Raw genomic sequence first — 17,167 nt, 5'->3', positions numbered from 1 at the left:
AGTTTTAAATTAATATTCATATCTTGTAATATCATTTATCGTTATTTTTTTTCTAAGCATTATCAGTACCCAAATGGACAACTTTGAACTTCTTGAAGATGTATTGGCTCCTGCAACAATCTGGCGACATTGAAAAAGGCCCATCTTTTTTGCACATTGTTAAAAGTTATTATGCAATCTCAAATAGAGCCAAACGCACTTTCATCTACCAAAATGAAAGAAAAGTTAAACGATTTTGGGAGTGTGAATGTCTTGGGCTTTGGAAAAACTATGAAAAAGATGCAGATACCAAAATCAAGTTAGCATTGACTAATAAAAATCTATTTTCGGTTTGGTTCTGGTAAAATGCCAGTTCCGGTCGATCACTACATACAATAACAACAGGCAAAATGTTAAAGTCTCTATTTAAACCTTTATTACACAGAAGTGAAGTAGAGCTATTAATTTAAAACTCATGTGTTATAAAGTGAAAGAAGGCTCCATTTCTGTTGAAGATATGATATCAGATAAATTCTGATAGGACATTTTATAAAATGAAAAATTTGTCAGCCGTATACCACTGACATAATTCAACATAATTATGTTTATGAATTTTGATGAAAATTGTAATAGTTATAAAATGCATACGCTTATAAAGGCGCCTGAGGATACTTTCCCGTTTTTCATTAAGCCATCTCACTAAGTTATGAGAACTGTTATAAAGGAATCTGTTATAAATCTCAGAAACCTTTATTTGCTTTTAGCTATAACCTTAAATACTAATATTATTTATATAATTAAAGGAAAAAAAAACAGATATAAAAAAGTACGTCCGTGTTTAACAGTTACCATTTGCAGGGCGTCAAGGGAGACAGTACGTTTGCCACTTTTTAAACAATTTACCGATACTTCCGTACATTGAAATAGTTCAAATAGACGAAACAATTCTTTCTCCGATCTTGATTCTTTAACTGGTTAATTATATTCTTTGAGATGAAGCTTACATTTACACACAGCTTATATAGAAGAAATATAGTTTCAGTTCAAATGTTCACACTTATCTATCTTGCAAACATTTTGTGTGTATATGTGTGTAAATATGTACGTATGTGTATGTGATTGTATTGGATAATTAATTAGTTACAACTAATTACAATAAATCTTATCTAAAATTTATGTGTTTATTGAGTATCACTTGATTTTGTTCAATGTTTACTAATTGTATTGAGAGATTTTTTTACGTTAGCTAAAATTTTTTATACTAAATCATTGCACATAGATTAATCAGAAAATTTAGAAATGTGTTAGAATTTTGAGAGTCTTTATTGACCCCATGACATGTTGATTATATTATTAACTTTAAATTGATTTTATTTATCCTTTAACATTTGTGTAACATTTTTGCGAAAAAATTAATCCAAGCTCAGAGTAGGCATTTTTTAACTAAACTTTATACATTTTAAACATAACAACAGAAATTAAAAAATAGATTATGAAAGATAGTCAAGAAAACTTTGAAGCATTTGATCATATGAAAGCAAAAATTAAAAAGCACTAAGCTAATTTAGGAATCAAACATGAAAAAATTAAACATTCTGCAATAATTTTAAAATGAAAATAATTAATCATCAGATCTTGTAAATATTACAGAGATCATAAATTGTAAAGACAAATCCTATAGTTCTCTAAGAACATGTGTATCAATAGTCCTTTTAAGGTAAAGTGTACGTATTAGGAAATCTCGTAATTGACTGGAAGAGTGGAAAGGACTCCAGATTTTAATCATTGACAAGTTAACAACAAAAACTAAAAGAATTCCTCCTAATGCATCCACTGCATAGTGATGGTTTGAATACATGGCTGCCCATGATATCCAGATCATGTGAAACCATGCAAATCTTTTACTGATCCATGGCTCATTTACAAGTATAATGGCAGGCCAAGCAACATGAAGTGATGGGAAAGCACCAAACTTAAGAGGTGAAGCAGAATAGATTCCATGGAATATATTATGACCAAGTAGTGCATCTAGGCGGTGAAAACCTGCTTCATTTGAAATAGATTTAATAAAGTTGCCTTCATTATCAAAAACAGCACTATCAACAAACCAAGGAGGAGCAGTAGGAAAAATTAATTGAACTATTATTGTGACTAGATTTACCCATCCTGCACACCAAAGAAATGGAAATACATACTTTCGACGACTTTCAGCAATTAACAAATATATTAAAAATAAGGCAGGCAATGGGAAATGAATCAGGTATGGTATTGCAGCTAAAAAATCTAAAACTGGTGATGCAAACTTTGATAGGAAGCGATGCGGATAAAAATGAAATACCATATATTCTAACCAAGGAAGAAACGTTAAATTCGGCTTGCGCAATTCTTCTAAACCAGTTATCATACGAAAACGTGTATAATTACTATAGAGAATTAGGTAAATCAGGTAAGGTGCAATAGCTAAAAGAAACAGCTTTAATGGTAATGCTTTTCGGATCTCACGTGGGATCTCTTCTAACAATAAATACAATTCAGCCTAAAGGATCATATAAAAATTATTACTTTCTATAATAAAAACTTAGGTATGATATGGCAAACATAAGAAGTAAATTATGGCTATTCAAATACTAATTTAACAAATAATCCAAATAATATAAATCATGCATCTACACAAATTATTTTCAAACTATAACCATTTTACATACTTGTTTTTCTGACACATACAAGTTAAATGCCTCTTTTAGGTTACCAGCAAATTGGTTCCAAGATGTAACAACCTTTAAAAATAAATTGTTTTAGAAAACAAAAATAAAAAAGTGTAAACCATTATAAATACAAACACAAGACCTCAAAATGCTGGGATGGGTACCCATTATTAAAACACATAAGTAGGAAACTATTCTTAATATAGCTTTGCAGTTACTTTTTATAGGTTTTATGAATATACTGTGTGTAACAAAAGAGCTTGCTAGCTACTTGAAGATAATTACCAAATATAGCTACACTTTAAGTATGACATGACAGTTAAAAGGTTAAAAAGCTACATAGGTTTTCGGGACAGTTTGTGCATAGTAGGTACAATGTCTATTCTACAAAGTATAGAAGAGAGTTATTTTTACCCTTCCAGCTTTTCCTTGCATCTTGTTTTTCCTTGCTTCCTTGAAAACTTGAGTTGGCAAAAATACAGGAGACATTTTTTAATTTTATTTTTACAGTTTTGTTGAAGTGATATTATATATTTGTTTCAAATTTACAATAAGTCTCACTGCCGTTGGAACCTTAAATGTATTAACTATTCAAAAGAGTAGCCCACCGCCTTCAAGACATTCTATTTATGATGTCCAGACACTTACATAACATCTTGGCTGGTTTGCCTCACTTTAATGCAAAACAAATTATGGCCAGCGGTAACTAAGATAAGTGAATATCGATGAGTAAGCGAGCTAAAACGTCACATTCCTTTATTTTACATAATGGATCATAAAACTTTTTTGTTAAAATGTAAAGGGTTTCAACACATAAAATAAGTTTCTATAGTAATAAAAAATAACTTTTTTTTTTTAATAAAAACTGACACATTCAAAACCGGTTTTCGGGATGTTGAATCAGAAACTTCTTCTTATCGTCTTCACATTACATACCGTTACAGAGAATTTCTTTTTTTTTTTTTTTTTTACTAGCAATAAAAATACTTATGTTATTTTGAACAACTCATTTTCGTAAAGAATTTAATTTTCAAAATGAAAACGGCTTACGGTATTAAAATAAATTATACGTACATTATGTTTAACTTAAAACAATCGCTTGGTCCTCGGGTAGGGCTGGTCTATTCTGGTTGTTATGGGAGCTTATAATATGAGCCGTTCAGTGCACAAATCGATTAACTCAGAAAACTAAAAGTTGAGAAACGAGATGAATAATGCACATTGTTTTTTTAAAATTATTTTTTACAATGCAAGAAAATTTTGTCGTTGTTAATCTTTATTTTTCGAGAGAGTTGTTATAAATACAAAAAGTTTTGACTGCACCAAGTGCTTGAACACTAAAATTTAAGATTTTTCAAAAGTGGAGTCAATCGATTTGTGCACTGAACCACTCATATAATGCAAAGCAAAATGTTGTTTGAAATGCAGCTAAATTATTTAGGGAACAGCTGTTGCATAACAAAAATTACATTGAAATTATATTTGCAATTGTATTTGCTTGTTGAGTCAACACAGGAAAAGTTTTAAACTATTCAGTAATTATATTCCATACTGTTTTGATTGCAAGTGTGACAACGACTAAAATTTTTTCTCTGGGAATTTTTTAAACGACTTTTATAATTTTATCCGCAATGTGTTGTCCAATTTCTCGATCAATGACTCGCTTGATAGTTTTGAAAATACGTTTCTGGTTCTACTGAACAATAAAAAAATATTTTTGGAAAATTTCATAAAAGCTAATGACTGTGTTATAGTAACTCGACTTTACAGATTTCATATTTAAAGTCCTACTTGAGCCATCAACCACTTTTTTTTTTAAAAACATGTGTAGCCTTTTTTTTTTTTTTTTTTTTTTTATAAAAACATGTTTTAAACATGTTTTAGTAAATTAGCAATATTCAAAAAAACAACTACAAATAAACGGGACGAGTAAATTTCTAGTTTGCAATAGAGACACATTTCATTGCATAACCTCTGTATAACTGCATGAAAAGCAAGATATTATAATTTACAAAGTTATTAGCTATACAATACGCATTTACAAATCTGCAAAGTTCAAATTTTCTGAGCGTAGCTTATTACATGTCCTTTCTTTGTCACAAAAAGCTTGACTAAAAGTGTTTTGCTCAAGAAGCCCGTTTGTAATCCACGTCGGGAACATCGCGCTGTATCATCAAACAAAAGTTGCTTAGCATTCCAGGTGACCATTTGCCTTTTAGCATTTTTCCATTATATAAATATCTCTGTGAAACCTTTGACCGTGCTCATCGCTGACACTATCTATGTTAGCAGGGAAAAAAGCCCATGTGTGAAATCAGGATATTGATTTTAAAGGACATCCAAGAGCTTCGTATGACAGTAGTAATTCTTGAACAGTATCCGTGTGGTTTTGAGAAAGATCGTTGATAAGAAGAAATAAGCAAATTGAACGAAATGTTTTCCAAGCAGCCTGTTAAATTTTATCCAATGTGTGCTGGAAGTTGTTGTCATTAAGTATTTGTCTTTTGTCCCTCTTTATCTTTTGCTAAACTCAACGCAGGAAAATTCTGAATCAGGTATTTGAATTTCGTATCAAGGGTCTTTACCAATCTTGAGCATTTTATGCTGGATTTAGATGCATCGATGAACAAGTGTCAATCATGAGCAATCGTGTTCTATTCCAAATGAAATAAAAAGAGCTGGAATATCATTAGAGTGACATTATTCTCCATTCATGGTAAACAGATGGGTCAGGTTGGCTTGTTGCTTGCAAAAATAAGTAATTCTTACATTAGCATTTATTAAATTTTAACCATGCACATACTGTCCTTCTTGAATTTATTTGGTCGTTGTACTTCTTAAAAAGAAAAATGCCTTCTCCATAAATATTTTTATGCATCAATACTAAAATAGAACTCTTTGTACGTTTAAAATGGCAATTTTTTTGGTATGACAAGTTTATACTGTCCTGCCATGGCAAAAGGAAACAATCTGCTGAGGTCCAATTTTCAGCAATTTTGAAAAAATACTTCGGAATACATTTAACATGGCAGGGCGGTATATTTACACATAAATTTGTTATTTATATATTTTCATTAAAATAAATCTAACGGTTTTAATCGAATAGCAAAACAAACGCAAATGTCTGAAAGGGTTGTAACAAAATAAAATAACATATGCGACATATTGCTATTTTTTTCTGTAATCTTTTAACTTTATTTCAATAAGTAAATTTTTTAAAGTCAACTGATCTTAAATGGCTGATACAGAACTTGTACTTTATTTGTTATTATTTGTTAAAAAACCGAATGACCGGACGCCGGTAATTTAATATTTTTGCTTCGGTAATAAGAGAAAGAAAAAGTGTTTGACTAATCCTTTTTTCTAAAGTTTATTTCTCTTATCCGTATTCTGTTTTAAGAAGTGGTTCCCAAACTTGTTTTTATGTAAGAACGGTACAGAGGACCGAATGCGTTTGCCCAAGATTATCAAACAGTGAAAGAGGTGTTTCTAATACGAATGCAGCCCTTAATACAGTTTGATCAATGTTTCTTTGTTCGAATTAATTCATTTTGTCGAGGATTGAGGATTGACATCATACCTAATTAATTGTTGTTTGGAAATCGGTAGGCGTTCTGTTGAAACATATATTTCTCCGGCAACCTAACAATTATAATGCAATTCACCCAAAACGGTAGTTTTTCCTTAAACAGTAGCCTTGTGAGTAAATTGCATGATAATTGTGAGGTTGCCGGAGAAATACATGTGAAGAACTTTCTGAAAGTAGAGTTTTAATTGCTACTACTATGGTGATATCGCTATTGATATTCGTGAACAAGATTTCTGCATTCATAGGAGAAAAAAAAATTAAATTAGAAAATAAAAATAACACAAATAAATTATAATAGAACAGTTCATTTATTTACAGGCCTAGGTCAATTTAACTATATAGACATACTTTAATTACTTTTTCCTCACCTGTTCAATATAATAAATGGAAGTTGGTATGAAATATTTTTTATCCGGATCTTCTTGAGATTTGTTAAAAACTTTTTATCATAAGAGTATCTTATGCTTATAAGAGCATTTTATACTCAAAAGGTATCAAGGTAGGTATCATATGTCTGTCGTTATTGTAGCATAAGAATGGTGTTTTGCAATATTTACAGCTTTTTGTCACAACAAAGTTTCTACAAAAGTTGAAAGAATTTTACAGTTCACAATCGTTAAAATTATATGTAACGTTCAGCACACTTATTTTTAATCGTTAATTTCAGAGAGAAATTAGTTAAAACTTTTTCGATTAGACTTTATAAGTAAAAAACTAATATAAAAATATGCTTAACTAATTTACTTTGTTTTCTACCATACAATAAACAGGAAGATAGTTTCAGACTTTTTCACAAAATTAGCAAAATCTTTTTTAGGATTTTTAATTTCTTGATAAAAAAATATTTCTTCTCTATCATTATTACAACATTTTTCATCTCCAATAGCAGACTTTTAAAATCTGAACTTGTAAATCTTTCTCATGCCAAAGAAACTTTCTTTCGTAAAGCGGCTAACTCCATTGGGGGTTTCAATTTTTACTGAGGTACATCGGTGAAGCATTCTCGATCGGTCGAATTGGTCCCACAGAGCTAAGGAACTAAATGATTGCCTTGATGTTTTGTTAGATTTTCAGTTCATTGAACTATAAAACTTGATTTGTCGGTTAGGTTTAGATTTTTATCTAAGTTATTACTAGTATGTGAGGGCAGCCATCTTTAAAACCTTTTACTCAGAAATTAGTTTTTTAAAAGGTTTACTTAACTCTTGAGAAAACGATTCGCTCTCAAAATAAAATAGAGTCAACTTTCAACGCAATTAAATATTTGTCGAACAGCTTCTCGCTTGTAATAAATGTAGAAACGTTTCCAGCAATTAGATGTAAAACTTTACTGTATTAAACAGAAATGAATTTGTAGCTCTGCTGTCACGTTTTTGGCAACTAAACCACATTGTGGTAAAGTAGCCATTTTGCAACAAACAATCGATAAATCACAATAATCTTCTCTCTAAACAAAAACCTGTCTTTTCAAATTTTTTAATTCATTTATACTGTATACTTTTCAAAAAATATCCCTCAAAAATTGTCATAAAAAACCGCTCACACATATTTAAAATTTCTCGGTTTTCACTGGTAAAAATTATTGAAATTATTAGCTCCGTAATCACCTCCTCGCTGAGGGCAAGGAATGGTCTGAGGGGTTTGAACTTGGTTCTAGCCACAAGCACCCTGAACATGGAGTGCGAAACGTCCAAAACTTAGTTTAAAACCTTCCCTGGGAAAAATTAAACCTGTATGTAAAACTTGGTGAGGATCCGATCAAAACTGCGGATTTGTATAAAGAACACACCCACATACACACATACAAACTTTGGGCTTTATACATTAGATTAAAAAAGTGGTAGTTAAAAAGTTTTTTTTTTTAAAAAAAATGTGACCGGCTGGGAGAAAAGGTACCATAAGTGAGGTCACTATATAACGAGAAAATCAGTAAAATACAAGTTGAGGTCAAAATTTAGCTATTTTCATTCTTGATGTTTTTGCTTTGTATGAATTCTGAAGAATGTTTTGCACAATTTTTTAGATTTTTTCCTTATAACTAATTATTAATTAGTAACAAAAAACCATAATATGGAAAAGTTAACATAAATGCCTGTTTGAATAATATTATCTGTAAACTAATATTATTGTTATAATATTATATGTAATCTCGGGAATTTGAAGGAATATCATTGTAAATTTGTTTACATTAATGCTAATGACTAAAGTGAACATATTGGCACTCTGAACTCCATCCCGCACTTTTGGTAACTTTCCTCCCAGCCGGTCACAAATAAATAATTTTTTGAGTGTTTTTGTTTTTATTTTAAAAAACAAGCAAACAGGTGAATTTTCCTTCTGACCGGCAAAACTGTTTTTAACAACATAATCTTAAAAATGGGGTTAAAAAATATTTTGCAAAATAAATAAAAGTAATGTTTTTAACTTAACATTTAGTTATATCTTATACAAAATATTGTAAAAAATTGAACTAAGATTTCATATCGAAATTTATCAAATCATATCGAAACTTATTATCGAAACAAATATCGGTTAGTTTCGACTAATAAGTTATTTTGAAGTAACTTTTGAATTGTGGCGCAAAGTATTGGTTTTTAGCTCGCGAAGTTTTCAGTTATTTGACGCCTAATTTTAAAAGCTGAAAAAATCAATTAATACATCCCATGGTGCTTAAACACTCTCGGATACATAGACGCACACATCCATTCGAAAATATGAAATGTAAATATAACTGTAAAAAAATTTGCTAACAAAATATACTTTACTACACGACATCCAAACTAAATTTAAAAGTAAATAAACTCATTATAAACTTTTTTAACTGACACTGTTCTTTAAAATAATCACCGTTGCAAAAGTGAAAGTTTTGATACTTTCATTTGGCTTCAGCTTAAATATATTGGGTTGAGGAATAATTCATGAGCGTTTTTTTCAAATTTAAAAATGCACGCAGAAATAAAATGCATTGGCAAAATGTTTTATGTTGTTTGAAAGAGAATGTTTTGCTCTACAAGATAGTGTGTTTTGATTTGTTAGTTTTTTTTTATTTTTGTGTATTTTCAGATCATTAAAATGGAATGTCAAGTGGACAAAACTGAGCATTTTCGACACCATTTGCTTTTTGCATTTAATCGAGGTGTTAAGGCCGCCGAAGCTGCTCGTGAGATTTGTGCTGTGTATGGAGAAGGAGCAATGCCTGAAAGTACCGCCCGCCGTTGGTTTTCGCGCTTCAAAAATGGGAATTTTGACCTCAAGGACGGATCACACACCGGTCGACCAATTGAGTTCGACGAAGAGCGATTGAATCAACTTCTTCACGAAAATCCACGTCAAACGACCAGAGAATTGACGGAGCAGATGGATTGTGATCAAAAAACTGTGGTGAACCACCTTCACTCAATGGGCAAGGTTCAGAAACTCGGCGCTTGGGTGCCACACACTTTGAGCGAAAACAACAAAAATCAACGTTCCACAATCGCCGCCGGTTTGCTCGCTCGTCATCGCTCAACACATGGTCACAAACAGCGTTTTCTTTACCGCGTTGTCACTGGCGATGAAAAATGGTGCCTTTACGTCAATATGAAGCAGCGAAAAGAATGGCTCAGCCCCAAAAAACAAGCGACTCCGCGAGCAAAAAAAGACCTTCATCCTCGAAAGATCATGTTGTGTGTATGGTGGGATTGGGAAGGCATAATTCATTACGAACTGCTTGAGCGCAACCAAACAGTCAATACGGAGCTCTACGTTCAACAACTGCACCGACTCAACGAAGCAATTCAGCAAAAAAGACCAAATAGGCGAAATGGCGTTCTTCTGCAACACGACAACGCCCGTCCTCACATCGCCAATACGACCAAAGCCGCGATTCAAGAACTCGAATGGGAAGTGCTGCCTCATTCCTTCATACTCTCCAGACTTGGCGCCGTCAGATTTTCATCTGTTTCGATCGCTTTCGAACGCTTTGCGCGGTGTATCGTTCAATAATGACGTGGAATTGAGGGCTTGGTTGGACGAATTCTTTGAGTCAAGACCGGGAGATTTCTATCGCCGAGGCATCGAAAAACTTATTGAACGATGGGAGGAAGTCGTAAACAACAACGGAGAGTATATTATTGATTAAATCGTTGTAGTTTTTTTGTTTAAAATAAATTTTAAAAAAACGCTCATGAATTATTCCTCAACCCAATATTAAGTAATTTGAAGTCAAGATAAAGAAACCATTGCAGAAACTAAGTTTTTCTTATGTGACGTGTGCATTCGGATTCATAGAATATTTTTTAAATTGAATAACATAGTGTCTCTGAGTGTTAGATTCTACATTGCTGACAAAAACATCATCAATTTACCAATTTCGTTTGGTTTAATGGGAGAAGAAGCAGCTAAATTGTTTTCATTCAAGCTATGCATACTTCAGACCCCCTAATTAGTTCAATCTAATTAACTAGAAGACTGAAAATCCGAAACGTTTGGGCAAAACTATAAAATTTACAAAAGTATAGATATAAATTTAGATGAGATAAAAAATACTGAAAATGCTATGATGAATAAAGTTATTATGCTGTATATATATATATATATAAGTTTATTAAGTGCTTTGTTACAAACTAAAACGCTTTGTTACAAACTAGAACGCTTTGTTACAAACTAAAGAGATTGTCCATGTTCATTAGTCTTGCCATTTCCGACTTGATTTGTAATTAAGCTTTATCACTTAGCACCTGTCATCTAACATCTGTCTAACCAAATGGGGAAGAGCAGAGGGTTTTAAAACCGGCACTAAATGTGGCTAAAAGATGCTCAGCTTGAACCTATAAGATCACCTTGACCATGTGATTATAAAAAAAAAAGTTGAAAAACATCTTTTCAAACGATTTCATAGGATGTTAAAAATTCGTCATTGTTTACCAAAATTTGCGGTTTAATTTGATTTGATTGGATCATCTTTAGTTAGGTCCCACTCCTCACCATTCCTATGAAGTCCTGAAACATAATCTAAATCTCTTTCTAGAATCTATTGATAAACAATAGATCTGAAAAATTGTAAATCATTTTGTATAAAATATACAAATATAGCTTAGAAACATTAGTTTTTATCAGTTAATAATTATGTCCGCGGTAGACATTTTTATCAGCGATTGTCAAATATCCCTAAAAGGTACTTTTTTTAAAAAAAAAAATATTTAAGACTGAATATATCTTTTAAATTGATCTAGAGTAAGTAAATATTGTTTGCTAAAAAGTAAAATATATATATATATAGTTAATAGTTCATTAATAATTCTTTTCCCCAAAGATTTCACATAATTATTTATTAAGATCAAAGAATTGTAATGACGGATATATATATATATATATATATATATATATATATATATATATATATATATATATATATATATATATATATATATATATATTGAAAGTCTGGAATTCCCATTTTTATCTGAATAATGAACATTTTCAATTACTAAAATAATAAACCTAAATTTTGTTTGATACGTCATAAAACAAAGTATATTTGTCAATCTTCATAATACTTTCCCAAACGCTTATTGTTTTTATTGTAGATTTTTAGGTTGATAATGATCGCTCTATTTTCTTTTCTTTTTTTTTTTTTTTTTTATTACTAGTGAATTTTTTTTTAAAAAAAACTCTTCCGGAGAGAGAAATTTAATATCTTTATAATTGAAAAAATGACTAATTTTAAAGTGTAGGTTTATTTATTATCATCTAATTTACAGTTTGTAAACCAAATCAGCCACCAATCAATAAACTTCTTTGATATTAAAAATATGACACTCGAAAAATTTGTGAATGAAAATACGAAAACTTTTTTTTCAGTTTAATGTCTGGCTTTAAAAAAAATTTAGTTTTTTGATTTAAAACTAGCTTAATTCCTTCATTAAAAAAATGAACGCAAATTGCTTTTTGTTTAACCGTGACTTTTACGGTTCTTGCAAGAAAATTAAAAACAGTCGCAAGTAAACAAAGCTCACACAAAGCATACAAAACCATTGATCCAGTCACTTCAGTAAGAGACTGTAACAATAGCACTGTTGTGAATGATAATATTATGACCCGTTCAAAGCACTAGAAAATTTTCAAAGCCTTAAAAGGATTCTTTCATTGTAGCACACCCTTCATCGAAGCTGTAAAAGTTTTCTTTTCAGTCCATAGTTTAAAAGCGTCAATAATTCTAAACGTGACAGGTCGAATATATCATAAACAGATTTTTTTTTAGTTTTGTAAGTTTGCAAAGAATTTTTTGTTAAAGGCGGTGTTTTGTGTGCTTGCTAACTTGTGTTGTTTGTATATTAATTTTAACAAGCAGCTAAACTTACACTTAGATATTCTTTCATTTTGAAGGTGAAATATCGATTCAGTTTTTGAAGGATTCAAATTTAAGCAATGCCTGTATGAGTTTATAATATTATTTAACTTTCTCCTCCGCATATTAGGTTTTTTAATTTTCTTTCTTTTTCGCTGATTCATATTTAAAACAAAATTAAAATTAATAATTCCCATTTGAATTTAAATTATAGTTTTTTTTTTTTTTTTCAAAAGAACTTTGGAGGAGGAAACAAATGTGGACGGTGTTCAAAGTCGGTTTATTCAAACGAAGAAATTATTGCGGCTGGAGGATCATGGCATAAACGTGGATGCTTTACATGTAAAGATTGCAATAAATCCTTAGATTCTAATACAATTGCAGAAAAGAAATCAGGTGACTTGTTATAATTTAGTATTCGTAGTTACACCAATAAAAAGCCGTTACATGTAAAATTAACTTTCGATAAGTTTTCTTTTAGATGATGGAGGTGTAGGAGAAATTTATTGCAAAAGTTGCTACGGTAGAAATTATGGGCCTACCGGATACGGTTACGGCGGTGGTGCAGGTGCATTGACCAACACTGGAAAATAAATCGTTTGCCACCTTCTAAACATGTAGATACTGATCCTTCTAAATAAAATTAGTTCTTAAAAATGTGTTTTCTCTTGCTGCTTATGTTTTAATATATAACAATTTAAAATAAATATACTTGCGTCCTGTTTTTAGCCATCACTAAATTGCAACTGGGAGTAGGATTATTTGGGTCACTTTTAGAAAATAATTATTTAAACGAGTATTTAAATTTTAAATTAACCTCGTTATGAAGGTAACTTTGATTTTTTTTTCTTTTTTTTTTTTTTTTTTTTTTTTTGTGAAATAAAAAACCTGGGAACTAAGTTAAGTATTGTAAATATAGTTTTTATTCAAAGGAACAATTATTAGTAATTGTTCCTTTGAATAAAAACCATATATATACTTTTTTATGTAATGAAAAACGTCCTTAAGTGTTGTTTTGGTGTATAGTTTTTTTATCATGTGACAATCTTTCCATTGGAGAGCTTTTTCTTAATGAAGGAAAATCTCCTTTCGAAATAACGCCGATGTCGGAGTTGCTAAATGAGGGCTTGGCAATAATAACACTTGATTACCAGCAATCACGCTTACTAAAAGACTCTACACTCCTTTAAACACCTACCAAGTTACTGACTTTTATTATACTCGATTCGTTCAAGTAAGTTTTTTATTTCTGTATTTTTTTTAACACTTACTAGAAAAAAAAAAAAAATCACTACTTACAAAAATGTGCTTATAACTATAACTTACAAGCATTTAATTCTAACAGGCAGAAATCGGAAATCAAACTTTTGAAAATGATTGTTTTGTCAGTTTATAAGTAAAGATAAATACAAAGGTATAATGCGATATCTATTATATAGAGACAGAAACAATGAATTTATACTTTAAAATCGATAGGAGGCGCAATTTTGCAAACTATTTTAAACTGTAAATATAAATATAAAGCTTAAATTGATTTTTTTAGTTTTTTATAATAATCTTATAAAGCTAAAAGTTATATCAAACAGATAAGCCATATAACATCTAAATTAGTTTATTATATGAGATTATTTTTTATTTCTTTTGCATTTGGTGAGAACAACACTGCTATGATAAACATATCAACTGCAAAGTATATAGAACTGCTCTGAAGTTATTACATTATTATAAAATTGTAATTATTTGGACAAAATATTTAGGAAATTTAGTTTTAATTACAGGTAATTTAAAAATCCCAGTATGTAAAAACTAACTGTAGTTGTTTTTGTGCAAGAATTTTTTATTGGTTAATTGTAGTTAAAAAACAAATTTTATAGGTTAAAATTGCTTAGCTGTATAATATTTTTTTTTAGTTAATTGAAGTAAAGATGCCTCAGGTTTGTATATATATTTATATATGTATATTAGTTTTTATATTTATATTTGTATATGTATGTATGTATGTATGTATGTATGTATGTATGTATGTATGTATGTATGTATGTATGTATGTATGTATGTATGTATGTATGTATGTATGTATGTATGTATGTATGTATGTACATGTATGTACATGTATGTATATGTAATAATATATGTAATATACATTTATCAAATAAATTTAGTTAGTATAAAATGTGTTTTTGTTTAAAAGTAAGTAAATAAATTTTTAGTGGGGTGGTGGTAAAAATTGTGGTCGATGTGGTAAATCAGTTTATTCAAATGAAGAAATCATTGCAGCTGGGGGATCATGGCACAAACGTGGATGCTTTACATGTAAAGACTGCAATAAATCTTTAGACTCCAATACAGTTGCAGAAAAGAAATCAGGTATGTGGAATTCAAGTATTGGAAATGTATTTCAATTAAATTTTATTTCATGAGATGTTAATATTTACTCCTTGTTTTTAATCACAAACAATAAAACTCTAGTTTGCTTTAAAGAGTCATGTTATGCTTGTAATTTTATGAAAAACCATTTTAGATGCTAGAAAGAAAACTTGGTGTTAAATTTAGTTTACATTAAATTATTCACTGTTTTTTGTGCTATTCATCTTTATTATATATGCTGTTCATATAAATTATAAAATAATAGTATTAAGCATTTTTTGTTTTAGCTATTACTTTTTGGACTAACTTGAACTTTTGTTTAAGCTTTGCAATATTTTATAGTTTATGGAATATAACTTGTTTTTTGATATTTAACATTTGACAATTTTAAGCATTTGAAAAGTAGGCTTTATAAATTAATAAATTTTAAACATGTTTAAAAATTTGGTTAAAAAAAAAAAAGTTATAATAGGGAAAATGAAGCACCAATTATTTCAAAACTTCTAAAATATTTTGATGTACCTTCTAAAAGTTATTCTGATAAAAGTTTTGAATAACCTAACAAGGGTTTAGTATTATCAAATCTCTAATCTTAGTTTTATTACCAGAGAATTGTTATTAAATTTTTAAGAAGGATATTTCTATATGTAAAACATAATTTGGTATTATATTCAATATAAAGCAAGTGTCTTGGGTTATTTTAGTTCAATGAATATCTTTTTTAGAGGATGGTGGGGTAGGTGAAATATACTGTAAAAGTTGCTACGGCAGAAGTTATGGACCAAAAGGCTATGGATATGGTGGTGGTGCTGGTGCTTTAACCAATACTGGAAAATAATTTTTTATTTAATTTCTGTGTTTGTATAATATTCATCTTTGCTATCCCCTATTGCTAGTGTTATTTTTGTTGTTATTACCATTGATATTTTATTGATGAGTTAGTAAATCCAAAATGGCTATAATTTTGACTTATTATAAATTATAGCCTAATGTGTCGTTTTTTACATTGGGTTTAATTTAATGAGTTTTTAAGTTTTAAGTGTTTCTACAAAAATGCATTAAAAAGTTCCTTTCTTAAATATCCTCTTAACCGACTTAAGAGGATACTTAATTCATGACTTTAACTCACTCTGCAAACAGAAAGTTTATCTGATTGGAGCTTGTGCAGTTTGTAAAATATTACACATTCTGAATTTTTTTTTTTTTCTTTCTTTCTTTCTTTCTTTTCAGAAATGCAAAATATTCTACAAGCATGCTTCAATGGGATTTCTATTTCTTTTCGCAGGAAATTGTCCTGACAAATATCGACCTTTTATAATTTAAACGTAATCCATTGCGTAATATATTTGAATTTCTTAATATATGCAAACAATTGGTAATTAAATGCCATTTTTAAGAAAGACATTTCTGTATTGTTTACCAATATATAATTAGAAGAGTTTAAGGCACTTATTATTTTATTTGATCGGCAGTAAAGTACCTATAAATTTATTTGAACCAAAAGCAGTTTAAAAAATGGTAAGGACAAGTTGCGTACAAAAGAATGGTTCAAATATCATGAAAAATATATTGAACATTATTTCAAGAATAAACAAGGTCTTTGTAAGTTCTGCTCTGTCGCTTTTGATAACCGCCTACTCTTTCGAATAAATTCTAATCCGGAAAGATAGATATCAGAGTAAAAGTAATTCTTGAAGGTTTTTGAGAAAATTGTTCTGCCTACAAATAAGCACGACACTACCAAACAAATTTTTCGACCAAGAAAATTCTTTACTATGATACTACTCTAAACAAGAGTCCGTGACAAAAAAACGATTTTGTAATTAGCTTCCCTTCTTCCTTACCGTTGTTAATGCCACATCAGTAGTAATAGGAAATAAAAGTTCTAAAACCTGAACTAATCCTTTTCTTATCCAGTATTCCACCAACACCAATTTTTAAGATATGAGTAATAAATTATGCTTAAGTTATTAGCACCACCATGAAAATTCTTTAAAAGATTTCTCGCAAAAGCTCAGGTGTTCTCGCAAAAGTTTTTTGTTTTATTGCCATAATCGTAATAAAATGCTTCGGCTTTGAGTTATTACATTAATAAATGATTATTCTTATCATAACTCTAGTATTGTGTTAGAGGTATACGTTATTTTATGCCTTTTTCTTAAAAAAAATATCTTTTTGACATTCTCTTTGTCTCGAAAA

At 29.8% G+C, this 17,167-nt stretch overlaps 3 protein-coding genes across 5 annotated transcripts; 2 read left to right on the top strand and 1 right to left on the bottom strand.

The window, feature by feature from the left end:
• Nucleotides 1–1,402: 1,402 nt before the first annotated feature.
• On the bottom strand, nucleotides 1,403–3,371 carry LOC145183462 (uncharacterized). The gene is made up of 3 exons (XM_080058820.2): nucleotides 3,099–3,371; nucleotides 2,685–2,756; nucleotides 1,403–2,515 (listed from the first exon to the last, which is right to left on the bottom strand). The coding sequence occupies exons 1-3, from the start codon at nucleotides 3,171–3,173 to the stop codon at nucleotides 1,655–1,657; spliced, it is 1,008 nt and encodes a 335-aa protein (XP_079914946.2). The 5' UTR covers nucleotides 3,174–3,371; the 3' UTR covers nucleotides 1,403–1,654.
• Nucleotides 3,372–12,384: 9,013 nt separating this feature from the next.
• Nucleotides 12,385–13,258, top strand: LOC145198341 (cysteine and glycine-rich protein 2-like). 3 transcript variants are annotated; one of them, XM_090079659.1, is made up of 4 exons: nucleotides 12,385–12,518; nucleotides 12,640–12,687; nucleotides 12,838–12,997; nucleotides 13,083–13,258. In XM_090079659.1, the coding sequence occupies exons 2-4, from the start codon at nucleotides 12,682–12,684 to the stop codon at nucleotides 13,193–13,195; spliced, it is 279 nt and encodes a 92-aa protein (XP_089935785.1). In that variant the 5' UTR covers nucleotides 12,385–12,518; nucleotides 12,640–12,681; the 3' UTR covers nucleotides 13,196–13,258. The 3 variants fall into 3 exon arrangements, with proteins under 3 accessions (XP_089935785.1, XP_089935786.1, XP_079930212.2); XM_090079660.1 differs by having other exon boundaries at nucleotides 12,461–12,482; XM_080074086.2 differs by lacking the exon at nucleotides 12,385–12,518 and having other exon boundaries at nucleotides 12,621–12,687.
• A 385-nt stretch (nucleotides 13,259–13,643) lies between these two features.
• LOC149891618 (cysteine and glycine-rich protein 1-like) lies at nucleotides 13,644–15,857 on the top strand. The gene is made up of 4 exons (XM_090079658.1): nucleotides 13,644–13,835; nucleotides 14,512–14,535; nucleotides 14,812–14,968; nucleotides 15,694–15,857. The coding sequence occupies exons 2-4, from the start codon at nucleotides 14,527–14,529 to the stop codon at nucleotides 15,804–15,806; spliced, it is 279 nt and encodes a 92-aa protein (XP_089935784.1). The 5' UTR covers nucleotides 13,644–13,835; nucleotides 14,512–14,526; the 3' UTR covers nucleotides 15,807–15,857.
• The last annotated feature ends 1,310 nt before the right edge of the window (nucleotides 15,858–17,167 follow it).

This window comes from Hydra viridissima, unplaced genomic scaffold, assembly GCF_058129835.1.
Source record: "Hydra viridissima isolate aposymbiotic clone 2 unplaced genomic scaffold, HvirCarnegie_v1 scaffold_2, whole genome shotgun sequence".
In the NCBI taxonomy this organism is placed as follows: domain Eukaryota; kingdom Metazoa; phylum Cnidaria; class Hydrozoa; order Anthoathecata; family Hydridae; genus Hydra; species Hydra viridissima.
Note: the sequence above shows the minus strand (reverse complement) of the source record. Positions and strands in the feature narration are given on the sequence as shown.